Source organism: Somniosus microcephalus, unplaced genomic scaffold (assembly GCF_052327205.1).
Source record: "Somniosus microcephalus isolate GS21.2 unplaced genomic scaffold, FLI_Smic_1.0 unresolved_chr1, whole genome shotgun sequence".
In the NCBI taxonomy this organism is placed as follows: domain Eukaryota; kingdom Metazoa; phylum Chordata; class Chondrichthyes; order Squaliformes; family Somniosidae; genus Somniosus; species Somniosus microcephalus.
Genome location: NW_028225179.1, coordinates 169,465,484 through 169,491,954, shown reverse-complemented (window position 1 = coordinate 169,491,954; position 26,471 = coordinate 169,465,484). Strand labels below are relative to the sequence as shown.

The 26,471-nt window shown below is 58.5% G+C and overlaps 3 protein-coding genes across 4 annotated transcripts in view; 1 reads left to right on the top strand and 2 right to left on the bottom strand.

The window, feature by feature from the left end:
• Positions 1-26,326, bottom strand: part of LOC147096542 (uncharacterized) — an 86,391-nt gene extending 60,065 nt beyond the window's left edge. The window contains 2 exon segments of the mRNA XM_085974184.1: positions 24,430-24,670; positions 24,672-26,326. Coding sequence (XP_085830310.1) covers positions 24,430-24,670; positions 24,672-25,390 — 960 coding nt within the window. The 5' untranslated portion in view covers positions 25,391-26,326.
• Positions 1-26,471, top strand: part of LOC147096539 (uncharacterized) — a 441,550-nt gene that overhangs the window by 254,179 nt on the left and 160,900 nt on the right. The window lies entirely within an intron of this gene.
• LOC147096540 (uncharacterized) overlaps positions 1-26,471 on the bottom strand; it is a 256,178-nt gene that overhangs the window by 120,508 nt on the left and 109,199 nt on the right. The gene's annotated exons all lie outside the window — the stretch shown is intronic.

The following is a 26,471-nucleotide window of genomic DNA, read 5'->3' as shown; positions in this document are numbered from 1 at the left end:
GTCCCCGCTCCTCCCCAGACCCGACCCGACCAGTCCTGATGGCTGAGACTGTCCCCGCACCTCCCCCGACGCGATCCGACCAGTCCTGATGGCCAAGACTGTCCCCGCTCCTCCCCCGACCCGACCCGACCATTCCTGATGGCCGAGACTGTCCCCGCCCCTCCCCCGACCAGTCCTGATGGCCGAGACTGTCCCCGCCCCTCCCCCGACCCGACCAGTCCTGATGGCCGAGACTGTCCCCGCCCCTCCCCCGACCCGACCAGTCCTGATGGCCGAGACTGTCCCCGCCCCTCCCCCGACCCGACCAGTCATGATGGCCGAGACTGTCCCCGCCCCTCCCCCGACCCGACCCGCCCCTCCCCCGACCCGACCAGTCCTGATGGCCGAGACGGTCCCCGCCCTCACCCGACCCGACCAGTCATGATGGCCGAGACTGTCCCCGCTCCTCCCCGACCTGACCCGACCAATCCTGATGGCCGAGATTGTCCTTTCCCCTCCCCCGACCCGACCAGTCATGATGGCCGAGACTGTCCCCGCCCCTCCCCCGACCCGACCAGTCCTGATGGCCGAGACTCTCCTGCCCCTCCCCCGACCCGACCAGTCCTGATGGCCGAGATTGTCCCCGCCCCTCCGCCGACCAGACCAGTCTGGATGGCCGAGACTGCCCACACCCCTCCCCCGACCCGACCCGACCAGTCCTGATGGCCGAGACTGTCCCCGCCCCTCCCCCGACCCGACCGGTCCTGATGGCCGAGACTGTCCCCGCCCCTCCCCCGACCCGACCAGTCCTGATGGCCGAGACTGTCCCGCCCCTCCCCTGACCCGACCAGTCCTGATGGCCGAGACTGTCCCCGCCCCTCCCCCGACCCGACCAGTCCTGATGGCCGAGACTGTCCCCGCCCCTCCCCCGACCCGACCAGTCTGATGGCTGAGACTGTCCCCGCCCCTCCCCCGACCCGACCAGTCCTGATGGCCGAGACTGTCCCCGCCCCTCCCCGACCAGTCCCGATGGCCGAGACTGTCCCCGCCCCTCCCCCGACCAGTCCCGATGGCCGAGACTGTCCCCGCCCCTCCCCCGACCCGACCCGACCAGTCCTGATGGCCGAGACTGTCCCCGCCCCTCCCCCGACCCGGCCAGTCCTGATGGCCGAGACTGTCCCCGCCCCTCCCCTGACCCGACCAGTCCTGATGGCCGAGACTGTCCCCGCCCCTCCCCCGACCAGTCCCGATGGCCGAGACTGTCCCCGCCCCTCCCCCGACCAGTCCGATGCCGAGACTGTCGCCGCCCCTCCCCCGACCCGACCAGTCCTGATGTCCGAGACTGCCCACGCCCCTCCCCCGACCCGACCAGTCCCGATGGCCGAGACTGTCCCCGCCCTCCCCCGACCCGACCAGTCCTGAGGGCCGAGACTGTCCCCGCCCCTCCCCCGACCCGACCAGTCCTGATGGCCAAGACTGCCCACGCCCCTCCCCCGACCCGACCAGTCCTGATGGCCGAGACTGCCCACGCCCCTCCCCCGACACGACCAATCCTGATGGCCGAGACTGTCCCCGCCCCTCCCCCGACCCGACCAGTCCTGATGGACGAGACTGTCCCCGCCCCTCCCCCGACCCGACCAGTCCTGATGGCCGAGACTGTCCCCGCTCCTCCCCCGACCCGACCAGTCCTGATGGCCGAGACCGTCCCACACCTCCCCCGACCAGTCCTGATGGCCAAGACTGCCCACGCCCTCCCCCGACCCGACCAAGTCCTGATGGCCGAGACTGCCCACGCCCCTCCCCCGACACGACCAGTCCTGATGGCCGAGACTGTCCCCGCCCCTCCCCGACCCGACCCGACCAGTCCTGACGGCCGAGACTGTCCCCGCCCCTCCCCCGACCCGACCCGACCAGTCCTGATGGCCGAGACTGTCCCCGCCCCTCCCCCGACCCGACCAGCCCTGATGGCCGAGACTGTCCCCGCCCCTCCCCCGACCCGACCAGTCCTGATGGCTGAGACTGTCCCCGCCCTTCCCCCGAGCCGACCTGTCGTGACGCCGAGGCTGTCCCTCCCCTCCCCCAACCCGGCCAGTCCTGATGGCCGAGACTGTCCCCGCCCCTCCCCCGACCCGACCAGTCCTGATGGCTGAGACTGTCCCCGCCCTTCCCCCGACCCGACCAGCCCTGATGGCCGAGACTGTCCACGCCCCTCCCCCGACTCGACCAGTCCTGATGCCGAGACTGTCCCCGTCCCTCCCCCGACCCGGCCAGTCCTGATGTCCGAGACTGTCCCCGCTCCTCCCCCGACCCGACCTGACCAGTCCTGATGGCCGAGACTGTCCCCGCCCCTCCCCCGACCAGTCCTGATGGCTGAGACTGTCCCCGCTCCTCCCCCGACCCGACCTGACCAGTCCTGATGGCCGAGACTGTCCCCGCCCCTCCCCCGACCCGACCAGTCCTGATGGCCGAGACTGTCCCGCCCCTCACCCGACCCGACCAGTCCTGATGGCTGAGACTGTCCCCGCCCTTCCCCGACCCGACCTGTCCTGACGCCGAGACTGTCCACGCCCCTCCCCCGACTCGACCAGTCCTGATGGCCGAGACTGTCCCCGCCCCTCCCCCGACCAGTCCTGATGGCCGAGACTGTCCCCGCTCCTCCCCCGACCCGACCTGACCAGTCCTGATGGCCGAGACTGTCCCCGCCCCTACCCCGACCAGACCAGTCCTGATGGCCGAGACCGTCCCGCCCCTCCCCCGACCAGTCCTGCTGGCCGAGACTGTCCCCGCCCCTCCCCTGACCCGACCAGTCCTGATGGCCGAGATTGTCCCCGCCCCTCCCCCGACCACACCAGTCCTGATGGCCGAGACTGTCCCTGCCCTCCCCTGACCCGACCGACCAGTCCTGATGGCCGAGACTGTCCCGCCCCTCCCCCGACCCGACCAGTCCTGATGGCCGAGATTGTCCCCGCCCCTCCGCTGACCCGACCAGTCCTGATGGCCGAGACTGTCCCCGCCCCTGCCCCGACCACACCAGTCCTGATGGCCGAGACTGTCCCCGCCCCTCCCCCGACCCGACCCGACCAGTCCTGATGGCCGAGACTGTCCCCGCCCCTGCCCCGACCACACCAGTCCTGATGGCCGAGACTGTCCCCGCCCCTCCCCCGACCCGACCAGTCCAGATGGCCGAGACTGTCCCCGCCCCTCCCCCGACCCGACCCGACCAGTCCTGATGGCCGAGACTGTCCCCGCCCCTCCCCCGACCAGACCCGACCAGTCCTGATGGCCGAGACTTTCCCCGCCCTTCCCCCGACCCGACCAGCCCTGATGGCTGAGACTGTCCACGCCCCCCCCGACTCGACCTGTCCTGACGCCGAGACTGTCCACGCCCCCCCCGACTCGACCAGTCCTGATGGCCGAGACTGTCCCCGACCCCGTGCCGACCTGTCGTGACGCCGAGACTGTCCCGCCCCTCCCCGACCAGTCCTGATGCCGAGACTGTCCCCGCCCCTTCCCCGACCCGACCAGACCTGATGCCGAGACTGCCCCTCCCCCGACCCGACCAGTCCTGATGGCCGAGACTGGCGTCGCCCCTCCCCCGACCCGACCAGCCCTGATGCCGAGACTGCCCCTCCCCCGACCCGACCAGTCCTGATGGCCGAGACTGGCGCCGCCCCTCCCCCGACCCGACCAGTCCTGATGGCCGAGACTGGCGCCGCCCCTCCCCCGACCCGACCAGTCCTGATGGCCGAGACTGTCCCCGCCCTTCCCCCGACCCGGCCAATCCTGATGGCAGAGACTGTCCCCGCTCCTCCCCCGACCCGACCTGACAGTCCTGATGGCCGAGACTGTCCCCGCCCCTCCCCCGAACAGTCCTGATGGCTGAGACTGTCCCTGCCCCTCCCCCGACCCGACCTGACCAGTCCTGATGGCCAAGACGGTGCCCGCCCCTACCCCGACCAGACCAGTCCTGATGGCCGAGACCGTCCCCGCCCCTCCCCGACCTGACCAGTCCTGATGGCCGAGACTGTCCCCGCCCTTCCCCCGACCCGACCTGTCCTGACGCCGAGACTGTCCCCGCCCCTCCCCGACCAGTCCTGATGCCGAGACTGTCCCCGACCCGACCAGTCCTGATGCCGAGACTGTCCCCGACCCGGCCAGTCCTGATGCCGAGACTGCCCCGCCCCTCGCCCGACCCGACCAGTCCTGATGCCGAGACTGCCCCGCCCCTCCCCCGACCCGACCAATCCTGATGGCCGAGACTGGCGCCGCCCCTCCCCCGACCCGAACAGTCTGATGGCCGAGACTGTCCCCGCCCCTCCCCCGACCAGTCCTGATGGCCGAGACTGTCCCCGCTCCTCCCCCGACCAGACCTGACCAGTCCTGATGGCCGAGACTGTCCCCGCCCCTACCCCGACCAGACCAGTCCTGATGGCCGAGACCGTCCCCAGCCCCTCCCCGACCAGTCCTGCTGGCCGAGACTGTCCCCGCCCCTCCCCGACCCGACCAGTCCTGATGGCCGAGACTGTCCCCGCCCCTCCCCCGACCCGACCAGTCCCGATGGCCGAGACTGTCCCGCCCCTTCCCCGACCGGTCCTGCTGGCCGAGACTGTCCCCACCCTCCCCCGACCCTACCAGTCCTGATGCCGAGACTGTCCCCACCCCTCCCCCGACCCGACCAGTCCTGATGGCCGAGACTGTCCCGCCCTCCCCCGACCCGAACAGTCCTGATGGCCGAGACTGTCCCCTCCCCTCCCCCGACCCGACCCGACCAGTCCCGATGGCCGAGACTGTCCCTGCCCCTCCCCCGACCCGACCAGTCCTGATGGCCGAGACTGGCGCCGCCCCGACCCCGACCCGACCAGTCCTGATGGCGGAGACTGTCCCCGCCCGTCCCCCGACCCGACCTGTCCTGATGGCCGAGACTGGCGCCGCCCCTCCCCCAACCCGGCCAGTCCTGATGGCCCAGACTGTCCCCGCCCCTCCCCCGACCAGTCCTGATGGCCGAGACTGTCCCCGCTCCTCCCCCGACCCGACCTGACCAGTCCTGATGGCCGAGACCGTCCCCGCCCCTACCCCGACCAGTCCTGCTGGCCAAGACTGTCCCCGCCCCTCCCCGACCCGACCAGTCTGATGGCCGAGACTGTCCCCTCCCCCGACCAGTCCTGATGGCTGAGACTGGCCCTGCCCCTCCCCCGACCCGACCAGTCCTGATGGCCGAGAATGTCCCCGACCCGACCAGTTCTGATGGCCGAGAATGTCCCCGCCCCTCCCCGACCCGACCAGTCCTGATGGCCGAGACTGTCCCCGCCCCTCCCCCGACCCGACCAGTCCCTGATGGCTGAGACTGTCCCCGCCCCTCCCCCGACCCGAACAGTCCTGATGGCCGAGACTGCCCCCGCACCTCCCCCGACCCGAACAGTCCTGATGGCCGAGACTGGCGCCGCCCTCCCCCGACCCGACCTTACCAATCCTGATGGCCGAGACTGTCCCTCCCCCGACCCGACCAGTCCTGGTGGCCGAGACTGTCCCCGCTCCTCACCCGACCCGACCAGTCCTGATGGCCGAGACTGTCCCCGCCCCTCCCCCGACCCGGCCAGTCCTGATGGCCGAGACTGTCCCCGCCCCTCCCCCGACCCGGCCAGTCCTGATGGCCGAGACTGTCCCCGCCCCTCCACCGACCAGTCCTGATGGCCGAGACTGTCCCCGCCCCTCCCCCGACCCGAGCTGTCCTGATGGCCGAGACTGTCCCCGCCCCTCCCCCGACCAGTCCTGATGCCGAGACTGTCCCCATCCCTCCCCCGACCCGACCAGTCCTGATGTCCGAGACTGTCCCCGCCCCTCCCCCGACCCGACCAGTCCTGATGCCGAGACTGCCCCGCCCGTCCCCCGACCCGACCAGTCCTGATGGCCGAGACTGGCGCCGCCCCTCCCCCGACCCGACCAGTCCTGATGGCCGAGACTGGCGCCGCCCCTCCCCCGACCCGACCAGTCCTGATGGCCGAGACTGTCCCCGCCCCTCCCCCGACCCGGCCAGTCCTGATGGCCGAGACTGTCCCCGCTCCTCCCCCGACCCGACCTGACCAGTCGTGATGGCCGAGACTGTCCCCGCCCCTCCCCCGACTAGTCCTGACGCCGAGACTGTCGCCGACCCGACCAGTCCTGCTGGCCGAGACTGTCCCCGCCCCTCCCCCGACCCGACCAGTCCTGATGCCGAGACTGCCCCGCCCCTCCCCCGACCCGATCAGTCCTGATGGCCGAGACTGGCGCCGCCCCTCCCCCAACCCGACCAGTCCTGATGGCCGAGACTGGCGCCGCCCCTCCCCCGACCTGACCAGTCCTGATGGCCGAGACTGTCCCCGCCCCTCCCCCGACCCGGCCAGTCCTGATGGCCGAGACTGTCCCCGCTCCTCCCCCGACCCGACCTGACCAGTCCTGATGGCCGAGACTGTCCCCGCCCCTCCCCCGACCAGTGCTGATGGCCGAGACTGTCCCCGCTCCTCCCCCGACCCGACCTGACCAGTCCTGATGGCCGAGACTGTCCCCGCCCCTACCCCGACCAGACCAGTCCTGATGGCCGAGACCGTCCCCGCCCCTCCCCCGACCAGTCCTGCTGGCCGAAACTGTCCCCGCCCCTCCCCTGACCCGACCAGTCCTGATGGCCGAGATTGTCCCCGCCCCTCCCCCGACCATACCAGTCCTGATGGCCGAGACTGTCCCCGCCCCTCCCCTTCCCCGACCCGACCAGTCCTGATGGCCGAGACTGTCCCCGCCCCTCCCCCGACCCGCCCCGACCAGTCCTGATGGCCAAGAATGTCCGCGCCCCTCCCCGACCCGACCAGTCCTGATGGCCGAGACTGTCCCCACCCCTCCCCCGACCCGACCAGTCCTGATGGCCGAGACTGTCCCCGCCCCTCCCCCGACCCGACCCGACCAGTCCCGATGGCCGAGACTGTCCCTGCCCCTCCCCCGACCCGACCAGCCCTGCTGGCCGAGACTGTCCCCGCCCCTCCCCTGACCCGACCAGTCCTGATGGCCGAGACTGTCCCCGCCCCTCCCCTGACCCGACCAGTCCTGATGGCCGAGATTGTCCCCGCCCCTCCCCCGACCACACCAGTCCTGATGGCCGAGACTATCCCTGCCCCTCCCCTGACCCGACCCGACCAGTCCTGATGGCCGAGACTGTCCCCGCCCCTCCCCTGACCCGACCAGTCCTGATGGCCGAGATTGTCCCCGCTCCTCCGCTGACCCGACCAGTCCTGATGGCCGAGACTGTCCCCGCCCCTCCCCGACCCGACCAGTCCTGATGGCCGAGACTGTCCCCGCCCCTCCCCCGACCCGACCAGTCCCGATGGCCGAGACTGTCCACGCCCCTTCCCCGACCGGTCCTGCTGGCCGAGACTGTCCCCGCCCCTCCCCCGACCCGACCAGTCCTGATGCCGAGACTGTCCCCACCCCTGCCCCGACCCGACCAGTCCTGATGGCCGAGACTGTCCCCGCCCCTCCCCCGACCCGAACAGTCCTGATGGCCGAGACTGTCCCCTCCCCTCCCCCGACCCGACCCGACCAGTCCCGATGGCCGAGACTGTCCCTGCCCCTCCCCCGACCCGACCAGTCCTGATGGCCGAGACTGGCGCCGCCCCGACCCCGACCCGACCTGTCCTGATGGCGGAGACTGTCCCCGCCCGTCCCCCGACCCGACCTGTCCTGATGGCCGAGACTGGCGCAGCCCCTCCCCCAACCCGGCCAGTCCTGATGGCCCAGACTGTCCCCGCCCCTCCCCCGACCCGACTAGTCCTGATGGCGGAGACTGTCCCCGCCCGTCCCCCGACCCGACCTGTCCTGATGGCCGAGACTGGCGCCGCCCCTCCCCCAACCCGGCCAGTCCTGATGGCCCAGACTGTCCCCGCCCCTCCCCCGACCAGTCCTCATGGCCGAGACTGTCCCCGCTCCTCCCCCGACCCGACCTGACCAGTCCTGATGGCCGAGACCTTCCCCGCCCCTACCCCGACCAGTCCTGCTGGCCGAGACTGTCCCCGCCCCTCCCCCGACCCGACCAGTCCTGATGGCCGAGACTGTCCCCTCCCCCGACCAGTCCTGATGGCTGAGACTGGCCCTGCCCCTCTATCGACCCAACCAGTCCTGATGGCCGAGACTGTCCCCTCCCCCGACCAGTCCTGATGGCTGAGACTGTCCCCGCCCCTCTATCGACCCGACCAGTCCTGATGGCCGAGAATGTCCCCGCCCCTCCCCCGACCCGACCAGTTCTGATGGCCGAGAATGTCCCCGACCCGACCAGTCCTGATGGCCGAGACTGTCCCCGCCCCTCCCCCGACCCGACCAGTCCTGATGGCTGAGACAGTCCCCGCCCCTCCCCCGACCCGAACAGTCCTGATGGCCGAGACTGTCCCCGCCCCTCCCCCGACCCGAACAATCCTGATGGCCGAGAGTGGCGCCGCCCCTCCCCCGACCCGACCTGACCAATCCTGATGGCCGAGACTGTCCCTCCCCCGACCCGACCAGTCCTGGTGGCCGAGACTGTCCCCGCTCCTCACCCGACCCGACCAGTCCTGATGGCCGAGACTGTCCCTCCCCCGACCCGACCAGTCCTGGTGGCCGAGACTGTCCCCGCCCCTCCCCCGACCCGGCCAGTCCTGATGGCCGAGACTGTCCCCGCCCCTCCCCCGACCCGGCCAGTCCTGATGGCCGAGACTGTCCCCGCCCCTCCACCGACCAGTCCTGATGGCCGAGACTGTCCCCGCCCCTCCCCCGACCCGAGCTGTCCTGATGGCCGAGACTGTCCCCGCCCCTCCCCCGACCAGTCCTGATGCCGAGACTGTCCCCGTCCCTCCCCCGACCCGACCAGTCCTGATGGCCGAGACTGTCCCCGCCCCTCCCCCGACCCGACCAGTCCTGATGCCGAGACTGCCCCGCCCCTCCCCCGACCCGACCAGTCCTGATGGCCGAGACTGGCGCCGCCCCTCCCCCGACCCAACCAGTCCTGATGGCCGAGACTGGCGCCGCCCCTCCCCCGACCCGACCAGTCCTGATGGCTGAGACTGTCCCCGCCCCTCCCCCGACCCGGCCAGTCCTGATGGCCGAGACTGTCCCCGCTCCTCCCCCGACCCGACCTGACCAGTCGTGATGGCCGAGACTGTCCCCGCCCCTCCCCCGACCAGTCCTGATGCCGAGACTGTCGCCGACCCGACCAGTCCTGATGGCCGAGACTGTCCCCGCCCCTCCCCCGACCCGACCAGTCCTGATGCCGAGACTGCCCCGCCCCTCCCCCGACCCGATCAGTCCTGATGGCCGAGACTGGCGCCGCCCCTCCCCCGACCCGACCAGTCCTGATGGCCGAGACTGGCGCCGCCCCTCCCCCGACCCGACCAGTCCTGATGGCCGAGACTGTCCCCGCCCCTCCCCCGACCCGGCCAGTCCTGATGGCCGAGACTGTCCCCGCTCCTCCCCCGACCCGACCTGACCAGTCCTGATGGCCGAGACTGTCCCCGCCCCTCCCCCGACCAGTCCTGATGGCCGAGACTGTCCCCGCTCCTCCCCCGACCCGACCAGTCCTGATGGCCGAGACCGTCCCCGCCCCTCCCCCGACCAGTCCTGCTGGCCGAGACTGTCCCCGCCCCTCCCCTGACCCGACCAGTCCTGACGGCCGAGATTGTCCCCGCCCCTCCGCTGACCCGACCAGTCCTGATGGCCGAGACTGTCCCCGCCCCTGCCCCAACCACACCAGTCCTGATGGACGAGACTGTCCCCGCCCCTCCTCCGACCCGATCAGTCCTGATGGCCGAGACTGTCCCCGCCCCTCCCCCGACCCGACCCGACCAGTCCTGATGGCCGAGACTGTCCCCGCCCCTCCCCCGACCCGACCAGTCCTGATGGCCGAGACTGTCCCCGCCCCGACCCGACCCGACCAGTCCTGATGGCCGAGACTGTCCCCGACCCGACCAGTCCTGATGGCCGAGACTGTCCCCGCCCCGACCCGACCCGACCAGTCCTGATGGCCGAGACTGTCCCCGCCCCGACCCGACCCGACCAGTCCTGATGGCCGAGACTGTCCCCGACCCGACCAGTCCTGATGGCCGAGACTGTCCCCGCCCCTCCCTGACCCGACCAGTCCCGATGGCCGAGACTGTCCCCGCCCCTTTCCCGACCCGACCAGTCCTGATGCCGAGACTGTCCCCACCCCTCCCCCGACCCGACCAGTCCTGATGGCCGAGACTGTCCCCTCCCCTCCCCCGACCCGACCCGACCAGTCCCGATGGCCGAGACTGTCCCTGCCCCTCCCCCGACCCGACCAGTCCTGATGGCCGAGACTGGCGCCGCCCCGACCCCGACCCGACCAGTCCTGATGGCGGAGACTGTCCCCGCCCGTCCCCCGACCCGACCTGTCCTGATGGCCGAGACTGGCGCCGCCCCTCCCCCAACCCGGCCAGTCCTGATGGCCCAGACTGTCCCCGCCCCTCCCCCGACCCGACCCGACCTGTTCTGATGGCCGAGACTGACCCCGCTCCTCCCCCGACCCGACCTGACCAGTCCTGATGGCCGAGAACGTCCCCGCCCCTACCCCGACCAGTCCTGCTGGCCGAGACTGTCCCCGCCCCTCCCGCGACCCGACCAGTCCTGATGGCCGAGACTGTCCCCTCCCCCGACCAGTCCTGATGGCTGAGACTGGCCCCGCCCCTCCCCCGACCCGACCAGTCCTGATGGCCGAGAATGCCCCCGCCCCTCCCCCGACCCGACCAGTTCTGATGGCCGAGAATGTCCCCGCCCCTCCCCCGACACGACCAGTCCTGATGGCCGAGACTGTCGGCGACCCGACCAGTCCTGATGGCTGAGACTGTCCCCGCCCCTCCCCCGACCCGAACAGTCCTGATGGCCGAGACTGTCCCCGCCCCTCCCCCGACCCGAACAGTCCTGATGGCCGATACTGGCGCCGCCCCTCCCCCGACCTGACCAATCCTGATGGCCGAGACTGTCCCTCCCCTGACCCGACCAGTCCTGGTGGCCGAGACTGTCCCCGCTCCTCCCCCGACGCGGCCAGTCCTGATGGCCGAGACTGTCCCCGCCCCTCCCCCGACCCAGCCAGTCCTGATGGCCGAGACTGTCCCCGCCCCTCCCCCGACCCGGCCAGTCCTGATGGCCGAGACTGTCCCCGCCCCTCCACCGACCCGACCCGACCAGTCCTGATGGCCGAGATTGTCCCCGCCCCTCCCCCGACCTGACCATTCCTGATGGCCGAGACTGTCCCCGCCCCTCCCCCGACCCGACCAGTCCTGATGGCCGAGACTGTCCCCTCCCCCGACCCGACCAGTCCTGATGGCTGAGACTGTCCCCGCCCCTCCCCCGACCCGACCAGTCCTGATGGCCGAGAATGTCCCCGCCCCTCCCCCGACCCGGCCAGTCCTGATGGCCGAGAATGTCCCTGCCCCTCCCCCGACCCGACCAGTCCTGATGGCCGAGACTGTCCCCGCCCCTCCTCCGACCCGACCAGTCCTGATGGCTGAGAATGTCCCCGCCCCTCCCCCGACCCGACCAGTCCTGACGGCTGAGAATGTCCCTCCCCCGACCCGACCAGTCCTGACAGCTGAAAATGTCCCCGCCCCCTCCCCCGACCCGACCAGTCCCGAGGGCCGAGACTGTCCCAGCCCCTCCCCCGACCCGACCAGTCCTGATGCCGAGACTGTCCCCGACCCGACCAGTCCTGATGGCTGAGACTGTCCCCGCCCCGACCCGACCAGTCCTGATGGCCGAGTCTGTCCCCGCCCCTCCCCCGACCCGAACAGTCTTGATGGCCGAGACTGGTGCCGCCCCTCCCCCGACCCGATCTGACCAATCCTGATGGCCGAGACTGTCCCCGACCCGACCAGTCCTGGTGGCCGAGACTGTCCCCGCTCCTCCCCCGACCCGACCAGTCCTGATGGCCGAGACCGTCCCCGCCACTCCCCCGACCAGTCCTGCTGGCCGAGACTGTCCCCGCCCCTCCCCCGACCCGACCAGTCCTGATGGCCGAGACGGTCCCCGACCGGACCAGTCCTGATGGCCGAGACTGTCCCCTCCCCTCCCCCAACCCGGCCAGTCCTGATGGCCGAGACTGTCCCCACCCCTCCCTCGACCACACCAGTCCTGATGGCCGAGACTGTCCCCGCCCCTCCCCCGACCTGACCATTCCTGATGGCCGAGACTGTCCCCGCCCCTCCCCCGACCCGACCAGTCCTGATGGCCGAGACTGTCCCCGCCCCTCCCCCGACCAGTCCTGATGGCGGAGACGATGCCGCCCTCACCCGACCAAACCAGTCCTGATGGCCGAGACTGTCTCCGCTCCTCCCCCGACCCGACCAATCCTGATGGCCAAGACTGTCCCCGCTCCACCCCCGACCAGTCCTGATGGCCGAGACTGTCCTCGCTCCTCCCCCGACCTGACCCGACCAGTCCTGATGGCCGAGACTGTCCCCGACCCGACCAGTCCTGATACATACATAGATACATAGAAGATAGGAGCAGGAGTAGGCCATTCGGCCCTTTGTGCCTGCTCCGCCATTTAATGAGATCATGGCTGATCCTTTAATTCAGTATCCCGTCCCCGCCTTCTCTCCGTAACCCTTAACCCCTTTTGCCCGTAGAAATATATCTAATTCCCTCTTAAATATATTTAATGAGCTGGCGTACACTGCCCTCTGTGGCAATGAGTTCCACAGGTTCACCACTCTCTGAGTGAAGAAATTCCCCCTCATCTCTGTCCTAAATGGTTTAGCCCTTATCCTTAAATTATGTCCTCTAGTTCTGTTCTCACCCGCCAAGGGAAACATTCCTTCTGCATCCAGTCTGTCTAGACCTGTCAGAATTTTATACACTTCTATGAGGTCCCCTCTCAATCTTCTAAACTCCAGTGTGTACATCCCTAAACTACATAGTCTCTCCTCATAGGTCATTCCCGCCATTCCTGGTATCAGCCTGGTGAATCGCCGCTGCACCCCCTCCATGGCAAGAACATCCTTCCTCAGATGAGGCGACCAAAACTGTACACAGTACTCGAGGTGTGGTCTCACCAGTGCCCTGTACAGCTGCAGCAAGGTATCCCTGTTCCTGTATTCTAACCCTTTTGCTATGAAGGCCAGCATACCGTTTGCCTTCTTGACCGCCTGTTGCACCTGCATGCTCGCCTTCAGTGACTGGTGTACAAGAACACCCAGGTCTCTCTGTACTTCCCCCTCTCCCAATCTATTGCCATTTAAATAATAATTTGCCCTCCCGTTCCTGCACCCAAGGTGGATAACTTCGCACTTGTCCACATTATAGTGCATCTGCCATTTATCCGCCCAATCGCCCAGTCTGTCCAAATCGCTCTGGAGCTTCCTGGTCTCTTCCTCTGAGCCCACCCCACCTCCTAGTTTAGTGTCGTCTGCAAATTTGGAAATGCTGCATCCGACTCCCTGATCCAGGTCATTAATGTAAATTGTGAACAGCTGGGGGCCCAGGACAGATCCCTGTGGTACCCCACTTGTTACTGCCTGCCATTCAGAAAATGAGCCGTTTATTCCAACTCTCTGTTTTCTATCTGACAGCCAGTTCCCTATCCACGCCAAAACTTTCCCCTTTATCCCATGAGCCTCAATTTTCCATGCTAATCTTTTATGTGGGACCTTATCGAAGGCCTTTTGGAAGTCCAGGTACACCACATCTACTGGCTCTCCCCCATCTATTCTACCAGTTACTCCCTCAAAAAATTCCAATAGATTAGTCAAGCACGATTTACCCTTTGTAAATCCATGTTGACTCTGTCCTATCCTGTCCCCATTTGCTAAGTGCTCCGCTATTTCATCCTTAATGATGGACTCCAGCATTTTGCCCACAACTGATGTAAGGCTTACAGGTCTGTAATTACCTGCTTTTTCCCTACCCCCCTTTTTGAATAGTGGGGTAACGTTAGCTACCCTCCAATCCATCGGCACTGTTCCCGAGTCTAATGAATTCTGAAAAATCATCCTTAGTGCATCCGCTATCTCTAGGGCCACCTCCTTCAGTACCCTAGGATGCATGTTATCAGGCCCTGGGGATTTGTCCACCTTCAATCCCTTTAGCTTCCTTAACACCATATCCTTAGAGATATTGATTTGCGTCAGTTCCTCCTTTGCCAATGTCCCTATTTTTCCCGATATCCCAGGGAGGTTTTTTGTGTCTTCCTTCGTAAAGACTGACCCAAAGTATGCATTTAGTTGATCTGCCATTTCCTTATTTCCCATTATATATTCCCCCGTATCTGACTGCAATGGACCAACTTTGGTTTTCACCAGTCTTTTCCTTTTGATATATTTATAAAGGCCGAGACTGTCTCCTCCCCCGACCCAACCTGTCCTGATGGCTGAGAGTGTCCCCGCCCCTCCCCCGACCCGACCAGTCCTGATGGCCGAGACTGTCCCCGCCCCTCCCCCCACCCAACCCGACCAGTCCTGATGACTGATTCTGTCCCCGCTCCTCCCCCGACCCGACCCGACCAGTCCTGATGGCCGAGACTGTCCCCACCCCTCCCCCGACCTGACCAGTCCTGATGGCCGAGACTGTCCCCACCCCTCCCCCGACCTGACCAGTCCTGATGGCCGAGACTGTCCCCGCCCCTCCCCCGACCACATAGAAGCCTGGTTGGGTCATGGAATATGTGGGTCAGTGGCAGCTTGGATAAGGAATTGGCTTAAGGACTGAAAACAGCGAGTTGTGGTAAATGGCTGTTTTTCAAACTGGAGGATTGTAGACAGTGGTCTTCCCCGAGGGGCAGTGCTGGGGCCACTGCTTTTTTTGATAAATATAAATTACCTGGATATTGGAATGCAGAGTAGAATTTCTAAATTTGCCAATGACACCAAACTTGGAGGTGTGGCAAACAGTGAGGATGATACCAATCCACTGCAACAGGACATAGAAGAATAGCAGAATGGGCAGACAAGTGGCAGATGGAATTTAGTACAGAGAAGTGTGAGGTGATGCATTTTAGCAGAAGGAACAGGGAGAGGCAATATACACTTAATGGCACAGTTTTAAAGAGTGTGCAGGGACAGAGGGACCTGGGAGTTAATGTGCGTAGGTCCCTGAAGGTGGCGGGTCATATTGAGAGTGTGGTTAACAAAGCATTTGGGATCTTGTAAGGGGTTTTGTCCTCGGTCTCTCTCCCGTGAGACCTCTCTCTTTTACACAGTAATTTACCGAGAGTTTCGACCCACTCACCCCTTAGGTTCTGTACACTGGACTTTGAGGCAGGAACTACAATGCAGAGAATACTCTGCAGACCAGGTTTAATGAAACGAAGTGAAATTTTATTGCATGAAGAAAAATTGGATGTAAGCCAATAAGGTACATGGGAGGGGAAAACAAATCATAATACAGTACTGACCAATATATCCGCAGGCATATTATACTTTACAAGGTTCAACATGAAATATTGGAAACACACAGAAAATCGAGGGACAACAACTCATTGTTAATTATCCCTTAAAATGCCCACCCCCTAAACCTAGCTAGGTTAGATTAGGAGGGGCCAGAAACATGCTCACCAGTCCCAGTTAGAAAATAGAGGTTTTGAAGTCTGCGTTTTGGTCCTCTCAGGCGTCCTGTCTCCACGTGGTCAGCGGAACGCAGCGGGCTGCGACAGACTCTTTTCTCCCTCGAGGTGATGGACACGGACAGGCTGGATGTTAGCAGGCCTGGACGTCGGCGTGGAGAGAGCCCAACTGTTTGACCATTTTCAGATAGGTTTCTTTGTGGAGGGTTGCCGTCTTTTGTCTCGTCAACGGCCCGGGGTTTATCGATGATCTCCCGATAGCTACCCCGGGTCTGGACGCAGACTCTGCCTGGACCACCAATGCCTCTACAAAGCTCTCTTTCGATCAACTCCGTCGGTCATCTCCCGGATGCTCTCCCTTCAAGAAGTGCTCCCGATGATCTCTGATGGCCTTGATGCTCCCGATCCTTCCCGATGGCCTCAATCTCCGATGGTCTCGAATCAATAGCCCCCGATGCCTACCCCGGGTCTCCAGTTATACTTTTCATCGAGGCCCTTATCTCCCACCATATCAAGGTTAGTCTTTGTTTAACTTTTGGTGGGCTTGTAGCACAGCGGGGTAGTCATTGTGTTTGAAGTACCTTCAGGATGGCCGGTAACTGCCATCTCTGGTCTGGAATGACCTTGTATTGTCTTTAATGAGTCTTGATGTCCCCCTTCGAACTTGAAGCTGTTTCCCTTTGTCTGGGTAAACAGTTTGATGGCCTTTATCTACAGGCCGATCTGATTGGATCTGCATCCAATCCATATGTATGGGGTTCTGTCTGGTTTCGCATTCTCTGAAACTGCATTCCAGAACTTACTGTGGGCTGAATCCACAAAAGCTGTCTGTGGACTGCAGGAACCATTTAAAAAATGTCCCAAAAAGCTGGTCACGGGGTCTGGTGGCCATTTTGTGTGCCCCTTTTCCTGGGCTTCTTTTCAAACAGTCTTTAAAAAATTAAGGCCTTTTCTGCCAATAGACCCTTATAGGACAATGTTCAATTTTGCAAATCCTACAATCTTGGGCTTAATAAATAGAGGTATTGAGTACAAAAGTAGAGAAGTTATGCTGAACCTTTATAAAGCACTGGTTAGGCCACAACTGGAGTATTGCGTCCAGTGCTGGTCACCACACTTTAGGAAGGATGTGAAGGCCCTTGAGAGGGTGCGGAGGAGATTTACCAGAATGGTTCCGGGGATGGGGGATCTTAGCTACAAGGACAGGTTGGAGAAGCTGGATTTGTTTTCATTAGAGCAAAGGAGGTTGAGGGGTGATTTGATAGAGGTGTACAAGATTATGATGGGTTTGGATAGGCTAGACAGGGAAAGGCTGTTCCCACTAGTTGCTGGTACAAGGACTAGGGGACACAGATTTAAGGTTTTGGCCAAGAGATACAGGGGGGATGTGAGGAAAAACTTTTTTACGCAGCGAGTGGTGAGGACCTGGAACTCGCTGCCGACGGAAGTGGTGGAAGTGGAGACACTCGATGTTTTCAAGGGGAGACTGGATAGGCACTTGAGGGAAATAAACCTGCAGGACTACGGGGATAGAGCGGGGGAATGGGACTGACTGGATTGCTCTACAGAGAGAGCCGGCACGGACTCGATGGGCCGAATGGTCTCTTTTTTTTGCCATTATGACTCTATGACCTCTACCACCTAGAAGGACAAGGGCAGCAGACGCAGGGGAACACCACCACCTCCAAGTTCCCCTCCATGTTACACACCACCCTGACTTGGAAGTATATCGCTGATCCTTCATCGTCGCTGGGTCAAAATCTTGGAACTCCCTCCGAACAGCACTGTGGGAGCACCTTCACCACACGGACTGCAGCGGTTCAAGAAGGCGGCTCACTACCACCTTCTCAAGGGCAACTAGGGATGGGCAATAAATGCTGGCATTACCAGCGACGCCCAGATCCCATGAACGAATAAAATAAAAACGACCTCCCTGATTTTGTCCGTATATTTTCCTTTCCTGCTCTTTCTCTTCCTGCCTTTCCTATCCACATCTCTCTCCAATTGGCTGCTACATTACATTCCTACATGACCACACTTCAGAAGTCCTGTAATTGCTGCACAACGCTTGGAGATGTCCTGAAATTGTGAAAGGTGCGATACATATTCAAGATCTTTCTTTCTTCGTACTTACCTTCTCCTCTCCTGTCTCATTTTTGAAATGTCAATGTTTCTTATCATCACTCACTTTCTCCTCCAATTCTTCTCTTCTCATCTCCTTCGTTTGTCTCTTTCTTACTTTGATCTTCAGTTTCTCTTTCCATGTCTCTCATTGATTTCCAATGTCCTGTTTCGCTTCCCTTATTACTCTCACTATTACCTCAATGCTAATCAATCGGGGGAAACTCTCCACTGGCTGGAGTCAGACTGAGCACAAAGGAAGATGGTTGTGGTGGTTGGCGGTCAATCATCACAGCCCCAGGATATCGCTGCAGGAGTTCTCAGGGCAGTGTCCTCGGCCCAACCATCTTCAACTGCTCCATCAGTGACCTTCCCTCCATCATAAGGTCAGAAGTGGGGATGTTCCCTGATGACTGCACAGTGTTCAGTTCCATTTGCAACTCCTCAGATAATGAAGCCGTCCATGCCCGCATGCAACAAGACCTGGACGACATTCAGGCTTGGACTGATAAGTGGCAGGTAACATTCGCACCACACAAGTGCCAGGCAATGACTATCACCGACAAGCGAGCATCTAACCACCGCCCCTTGACATTCAACAGCATTACCATCGCCGAATCCCCCACCATCAATATCCTGGGGTCACCATTGACCAGAAACTTGACTGGACCAGCCACATAAATACTGTGGCAACAAGAGCAGGCCAGAGGCTAGGTATTCCGTGGCATCCCATCCACCAACTTAAACATTCACTCCCTCCACCACCAGCGCACCGTGGCTGCAGTGTGTGCCATCTACAAGATGCACTGCAGCAACTTGCCAAGGCTTCTTCGGCAGCACCTCCCAAACCCCCGACCTCTTCTACCTAGAAGGACAAGGGCAGCCGGTGCATGGGAACAACTGATAGAATACATAGGTCCCTGAAGGCAGCAGGACAGGTGGATAAGGTGGTTAAAAAGGCATATGGGATACTTGCCTTCATTAGCCGAGGCATAGAATATAAGAGCAGGGAGGTTATGATGGAGCTGTACAAAACGCTGGTCAGGCCACAGCTGGAATACTGTGTGCAGTTCTGGTCACCACACTATAGGAAGGATGTGATTGCATTGGAGAGGGTGCAGCGGAGATTCAGCAGGATGTTACCTGGGCTGGAGCGCTTCAGCTATGAAGAGAGACTGGACAGGCTGGGGTTGTTTTCCTTAGAGCAGAGAAGGCTGAGGGGGGACCTGATTGAGGTGTACAAAATTATGAGGGGCATAGATAGGGTAGATAGAAAGGAACTTTTCCCCTTAGTAGAGGGGTCAATAACCAGGGGGCATAGTTTCAAGGTAAGGGGCAGGAGGTTTAGAGGGGATTTGAGGAAAAACTTTTTCACCCAGAGGGTGGTTGGAATCTGGAACTCACTGCCTGAAAGGATGGTAGAGGCAGGAACCCTCACAACATTCAAGAAGCATTTAGATGAGCACTTGAAACACCATAGCATACAAGGCTACGGACCAAGTGCTGGAAAATGGGATTAGAATAGGCAGGGCTTGATGGCCGGCGCGGACACGATGGGCCGAAGGGCCTCATTCTGTGCTGTATAACTCTATGACTCTATGACCACCACCTCCAAGTCAAACACCATCCCCACCTGCTTCAAGATGACATCGGTTATTCCAGTCCCCAAAAAAACAAAAGTAACCTGTTTAAATGACTACCGCCCCATAGCACTCACTTCTGTCATGATGAAGTGCTTTGAGAAGCTGGTCAAAACCCACATCGACTCCTTACTAACTGACACACTGGACCCACTCCAATTTGCTTACCGCCCAAAAAGATCTAGGGATGATGCCATCGCCACTGTACTGCACACTGCCTTATCACACCTGGATAAGAGGAACACCTATGTGAGAATGTTGTTCATTGATTATAGTTCAGCATTCAATACCATTATCCCCTCCAAGCTCAGTGAGCTAGGACTTAATACCTCCCTATGCAACTGGATCCTGGACTTCCTGACGGGCAGACCCCAGGTGGTGAAAATAGGCAGTAACACCTCCTCAACACTGATCCTGAACACGGGAGCTCCCCAGGGTTGTGTGCTCAGCCCCCTTCTGTACTCCCTGTTTACTCACGATTGCATGGCCACGCACAACTCCAACTCCATCATCAAGTTTGCTGATGACACTACCGTTGTAGGCCTGATCACAGATGGCGACGAGACAGGCTACAGGGAGGAGGTAAGAGCTCTAGCAGAATGGTGCAAGTACAACAACCTCTCCCTCAACATCAGCAAAACAAAGGAGATGATCGTGGATTACAGGAAGTGGCAGGGAGAGGGACACACCCCGATCTACATCGAAGGGGCTGAGGTGGAGAGGGTCAGCAGCTTCAAATTCCTGGGTGTATTCATTACGGAGGACTTAACGTGGTCCCATCACATCGACGTCGTAACCAAGAAGGCATGCCAACGCCTGTTCTTCCTCAGGAGACTGAAGAAATTTGGAATGGCCCCCCAGATTCTCACCAACTTCTACCGGTGCACCATCGAGAGTATCCTGTCCGGCTGCATCACGACCCGGTATGGCAACTGCACCGCCACAGACCGCAAGGCTCTACAGATGGTGGTGAAAGCTGCACAACACACTATAGGAATTAAACTACCTGCTGTGCAGGATATCTACCCCGAGAGGTGCCGGGGAAGGCCCTGAGAATCATTAAAGACGCGAGCCACCCCAGCCACAACCTCTTCGCCCTGCTCCCGTCCGGTAAGAGATACCGAAGCATACGGTCTCGTACCAGCAGGTTTCGAAACAGCTTCTACCCCCAGGCCATAAGACTCATGAACGTATAATTTATTATTATTTATTACTGTTGTTTTATTTATTATTACTGTATTTCTATTAGTATTTTTATCATTGTTATGCCATATTTATTCCAATGTTGGGAGGACTCGTAAAAATCAACATTTCATTGTGCAGTACACACATCTGCTGCATATATGACAAGTAAAATTGAATTGAATTGAAGTATATCAGCCATTCCTTCATTGTCGCTGGGTCAAAATCCTGGAACTCCCTGACAGCACAGTGGGAGCACCTTCACCACACGGACTGCAGCAGTTCAAGAAGGCGGCTCACCACCACCTGCTCAAGGGCAATTAGCGATGGGCAATAAATGCTGGCCTTGCCAGCGACGCCCACATCCCATGAATGAATAAAAAAAACTTCATCCCATAACACGGGTCCAGGGGCTCAGTGCTGTTTAATTAATCAGAAAAAGACAAAGTACAACAACATACTGGTCAGATTAACAGAGTCTCATCATATTTATGAGGCCACAAACTTAAAATAGTCACTAATTGTGGTGATTATTTCCTATGTTTAATAAGAAGTATTGTGATTGGTGAATGGGGTGGTTGTTCTCTGTATTAGTAAGAAGTATTGTAATTGGTTGTTTGTTTCTACCTTGAGATATATGTTGTAAACTCATTGGTAGTTGATGTCAGGTGATTTGTGGTGGCCATCTTAAATTCAGTTCTCTCTAGTCATTGTTGGAGACTGGTGTTGAAAGATGTGCTACTGGGTTTTTAAAGTTAATAAAGCCTAGATTAGAAAGGCAAATCTATTCTTTATTTCAATTTATTAACTTTTTATCAGAATGGAGCGATATCTTCAACCGGAACGATTCAATGCTGACCCTAATTCTGCAGGAGTGGATGATAAATGGAAACATTGGTATTGTACATTTACAAACTTTTTGGGTGTGTTGGAACAAGAGTCTCTGAATAAGCTGAATATGCTGATCAACTACATTGCTCCGGATGTGTATAAGTATATTTTGGACTGTAAAACTTACGAATTGGCTATTTCTACATTGGAGAAGATTTTTGTTAAACCAAAGAATGAGGTATTTGCACGTTACCTTCTATCTGCCCGTAGGCAGCAGGTGGGAGAATCTTTGGATACTTATTTACAAGCACTTCGGCACCTTGGTGCTAACTGTAATTATAAAGCCGTGACGGCCGAAGAATATAAGGAAGAATCGGTACGGGATGCTTTTATTAATGGACTACTGTCTAGATCAATTCGTCAGCGGTTGTTAGAAAATAAGACTTTGTATCTCAAGAGTGCTTTTGAGCAAGCTTCTACATTGGATATGGCTCAGAGAAGTTCGGATTCTTATGCTCTTCTAATCGGCCTGTGACTGTGGTTTCGGCAGTTCCGGACAAAAAGGAATTAGGTGGACTTAATGGGAGTGGTTTACTAGATTCTGAAATAGTTTCTACTCCAATAGCTCCGCCTTTTACTTTGGCGGCTGTTGCCTCTAGGATTCAGAAGTGTTATTTTTGTGGGAATGTCCGGCATCCTCATTTGAAGTGTCCTGCCCGGGAGACTGTATGTAGTAAATGCGGCAAGAGAGGTCATTATGCACGTGTTTGTAAATCATTAGGTTCAATTACCTCCTCTTCTGCGACTATTCAACCTGTAGAGCGGGCGTTTATTGCATCAATTTCTGCTGCATTTGCTCATGGCCTAAACAGCTATAGTTGTGGCCCAAGTTAATGGGTTAGAAGTGAAGGCTCTCATAGATACAGGCAGTACCGAGAGTTTTATAAGTCTTCAGTTTGTGAAGGAAAAGTGTTTGAAAATCTTGCCTGTTACTTATCAGGTGTGTATGGCTCAGACGACCCTTACTTCACAAGTAGCTGGTTGTTGCCTTGTGAAATTGATTCTTCTAGGTAATACGTATACTGATATACGCCTATCTGTTTTGCCTAATCTTTGTGCAGATATTTTGATTGGTCATGATGTGCTTAAATGACACGAGAGTCTTAGTCTTTCGTTTGGAGGGACTAAGCCACCCTTATCCATTTGTGGATGAACTTCTTTATCCAATTCCCCATTATCACTTTTTTCCAATTTGATGCCGGAATGTAAGCCAATTGCTACCAAGTCAAGAAGGTATAGCAGTCAGGATAGAGAATTTATTAATTCTGAAGTCCAACGTCTTTTATTGGAAGGAATCACTGAACCTAGTTGTTTGCCTTGGCGGGCTCAGGTAGTTGTCACCACTAACGAGAGGCATAAGAAATGAATGGTGATAGACTACTCTCAAACTATTAATAGGTATACTCAATTAGATGCGTACCCTTTGCCTAAGATTGATGAGCTTATCAACAAAGTATCTCAGTATAAGTTTTTTAGCACTATTGATTTAAAGAGTGCTTATCATCAGATTCCTATTGTTAAGAGGGATCAACCATATACAGCCTTTGAGGCTGGTGGAAAGCTGTATCAGTTTTGCCGAATACCATTTGGTGTTACTAATGGTGTTGCTTGTTTTCAACGGGCAATGGATGCTTTTATAAGTGATAACTCTCTCTCTGACACCTTTTCATATTTAGATGATATCACGGTGTGTGGTAAATCAAGGGTGGAGCATGATTCTAATTCAGAAAGATTCCTTCAAGCTGCGGAAAAAGTTGGTTTAACTTTTAATAAAGAGAAGTGTATCTTTTCGACTACTGAGGTAAATCTACTGGGGTATATTATCTCGGGAAATAAGATTAAACCAGATCCAGAACGTCTGCGACCATTGATCGATTTACCTTATCCTACTAATTCTAAGGCTTTGCAACGAGTTGTTGGACTGTTTTCTTACTATTCTAATTGGATTGCAAACTTTTCGCAGAAGATCCGGCCCCTTATACGGGTTATGACATATCCTCTATCATGGGAGGCCAGGACATGTTTTGATAAATTTAAAAAGGATATCCTAGGAGCAGTTGTGCATTCTATTGATGAGCAGGTTCCCTTTGTGATTGAGACGGATGCTTCTGATTTTGCAATTGGGGCGACTCTGAACCAAAATGGAAGACCTGTGGCCTTTTTCTCACGTACTTTGAACAATAGTGAAAAAAGGCATTCTTCAATAGAGAGAGGCATATGCAATAGTAGAAGCACTGCGTAAATGGAGACATTATTTATCGGGGCGACATTTCACATTGGTAACCGATCAAAAATCTGTGTCCTTTATGTTTGATGTTAAACATTTTGGAAAGATCAAAAATGATAAAATAATGAGGTGGAGGATTGAGTTGGCATGTTACCATTTTGATATAGTTTATCGTCCGGGGAAGGATAATGTTGCTGCTGATGCACTGTCGAGGGCTTATTGTTCTGTGATTCATGGAGATACGCTTATTAATCTTCACAATGCCTTATGTCATCCTGGGGTTACGAGGATGATACACTTAGTACGCAGTAAGAATTTGCCCTTTTCAGTTGAAGACATCAAGCGGATGACTTCATCATGTTCTATCTGTGCTCGGTGTAAACCGAATTTCTTTAAGCCTCAACGAGCTCATCTTATAAAGGCTACTTCTCCTTTTGAACGTTTGAGCGTTGATCCAGGAGGGAATTCAGGAGAAATATCTTTACCCAGAGAGTGGTGAGAATGGGGAACTCGCTACCACAGGGAGTAGTTAAGGTGAACAGCACAGATGGATTTATGGGGAAGCCACACGAGGGAGAAAGGAATGGGAGGATATGTTGATCGGGTTAATTGAGGTAGGGTGGGTGTGGGACATAAGCACTGGCATGGACCAGTTGGGCCGAATGGCCTGTTTCTGTGCTATACATTCTATGTAACACCATGAACAGTTAATCAAAGGTAATCATCAGCACAACAGTCTTAAAGATTAAACAGCAGTACAAGAATTTATAACACATTCATCCATTCCATGTTCATGTCACCCCAGCTGTCTACAGGGCCCTGTGCTACAGAACAGTGTGAACTCGCTGGTGTGTCAGCAGAGTCGAGGACTGAGAGAATCCCTTCCCACACACAGAGCAGGTGAACGGCCTCTCCCCAGTGTGAATTCGCTGGTGTCTCTTCAGCTCCCCAGAGCTTTTAAAGCTCTTACCACAGTCAGAACATTTAAATAGTCTCTCATCAGTGTGAACTTGCTGGTGTGTCAGCAGGTTGGATGACTGAGTGAATCCCTTCCCACACACGGAGCAGGTGAACTCGCTGGTGTCCGTTCAGATTCCTGGAGCTTTTAAAGCTCTTCCCACAGACAGAACATTTAAATGGTCTCTCATCGGTGTGAACTTGCTGGTGTCCCTTCAGATCCCTAGAGGTTTTAAAGTCTTTCCCACAGTCAGAACATTTAAATGGTCTCTCATCAGTGTGATATCGCTGGTGTGTCAGTAGGTGGGATGACTGAGTGAATCCCTTCCCACACACAGAGCAGGTGAATGCCCTCTCCCCAGTGTGAACTCGCTGGTGCCCCTTCAGATCCCCAGAGGTTTTAAAGCTCTTCCCACAGTCAGAACATTTAAATGGTCTCTCATCGGAGTGAACTCGCTGGTGTCTCACCAGGCTTGATGGCTGAGTGAATCCCTTCCCACACACACAGCAGGTGAACGGTCTCTTTCCTGCTGTCTCCAGCTGGTGGCCCTTCAGCTCCTGGGACCTTTTAAAGCTTTTCCCACAGTTGGAATGTTTTACCGGCCTGTCCCCAGCGTGAACTCGCTGGTGTGCCAGCAGACTAGAGGACCGAGTGAATCCCTTCCCACACTCAGAGCAGGTGAACGGCCTCTCCCCAGTGTGAACTTGCTGGTGTCTCTCATCGGTGTGGACAAGCTGGTGTCTCAACAGCACGGAGTGTGCAATTAATCCCTTCCCACACACGGAGCGGGTTAAAGGTCTCTCCCTAGTGTGATCTTGCTGGTGTGCCATCGGAGCGGACGACTGAGTGAATCCCTTCCCACACACGGGGCCGGTGAACGGGCTCTCCTCAGTGTGTAGCCACTGGTGTCGCTTCAGGTACTTGTAGATTTTGAAGCTCTTCCCACACTCAGAACATTTAAAAGGTCTCACATCATTGTGAACTCGCTGGGGTGCCAGCAGATTGGAGGAGCGACTGAATCAGGTCCTGATGAATCGAGCGACTCTGTCTGTTCTTGACGTGATGTTTGGTCTGAGCTTCCTGTCTGTAAATGCTCCACTTCTAAAACCCTGTAAAAGGAGTGTAGAAAGGGGTAAGAGGGAGAATGTTGCCTCATGTCCCCCTTTCCCAGCCCAGGGGCAGTGAAGCTGATTTTCAGGCCCCAGCTGCTGCACAGGTTACATACGAACATACGAATTAGGAGCAGGAGTCGGCCTCTCGGCCCCTCGAGCCTGCTCCGCCATTCAATAAGATCATGGCTGATCCGATTACGTCACTTTCCTGCCTACCCCCGATAACCTTTCACCCCCTTGCTTATCAAGAATCTATCTACCTCTGCCTTAAAAATATTCAAAGACTCTGCTTCCACCGCCCTCTGAGGAAGAGAGTTCCAAAGAAGGCCATCAGGCCCCGGGGACTTGTCAGGCCGCAGCTCCAACAATTTGCTCAGTACCACTTCCCTGGTGATTGTCATTTTCACAGATCACAGAAATCACAGAAACCCCACAGTGCAGATAGAGGCCATTTCGGCCCATCGAGCCTGCACCGACACATATCCCACCCGATCCCCGTAACCCCTACACCGACACATATCCCACCCGATCCCCGTAACCCCTACACCAACACATATCCCACCCTATCCCCGTAACCCCTACACCAACACATATCCCACCCGATCCCCGTAACCCCTACACCAACACATATCCCACCCGATCCCCGTAACCCCACTTATTTAATCCCCCTAACACTAAGGGTCAATTTATCATAGCCAATCAACCTAACCCGCACATCTTTGGACTGTGGGAGGAAACCGGAGCACCCGGAGGAAACCCACGCAAACACGGGGAGAATGTGCAAACTCCACACAGGGAG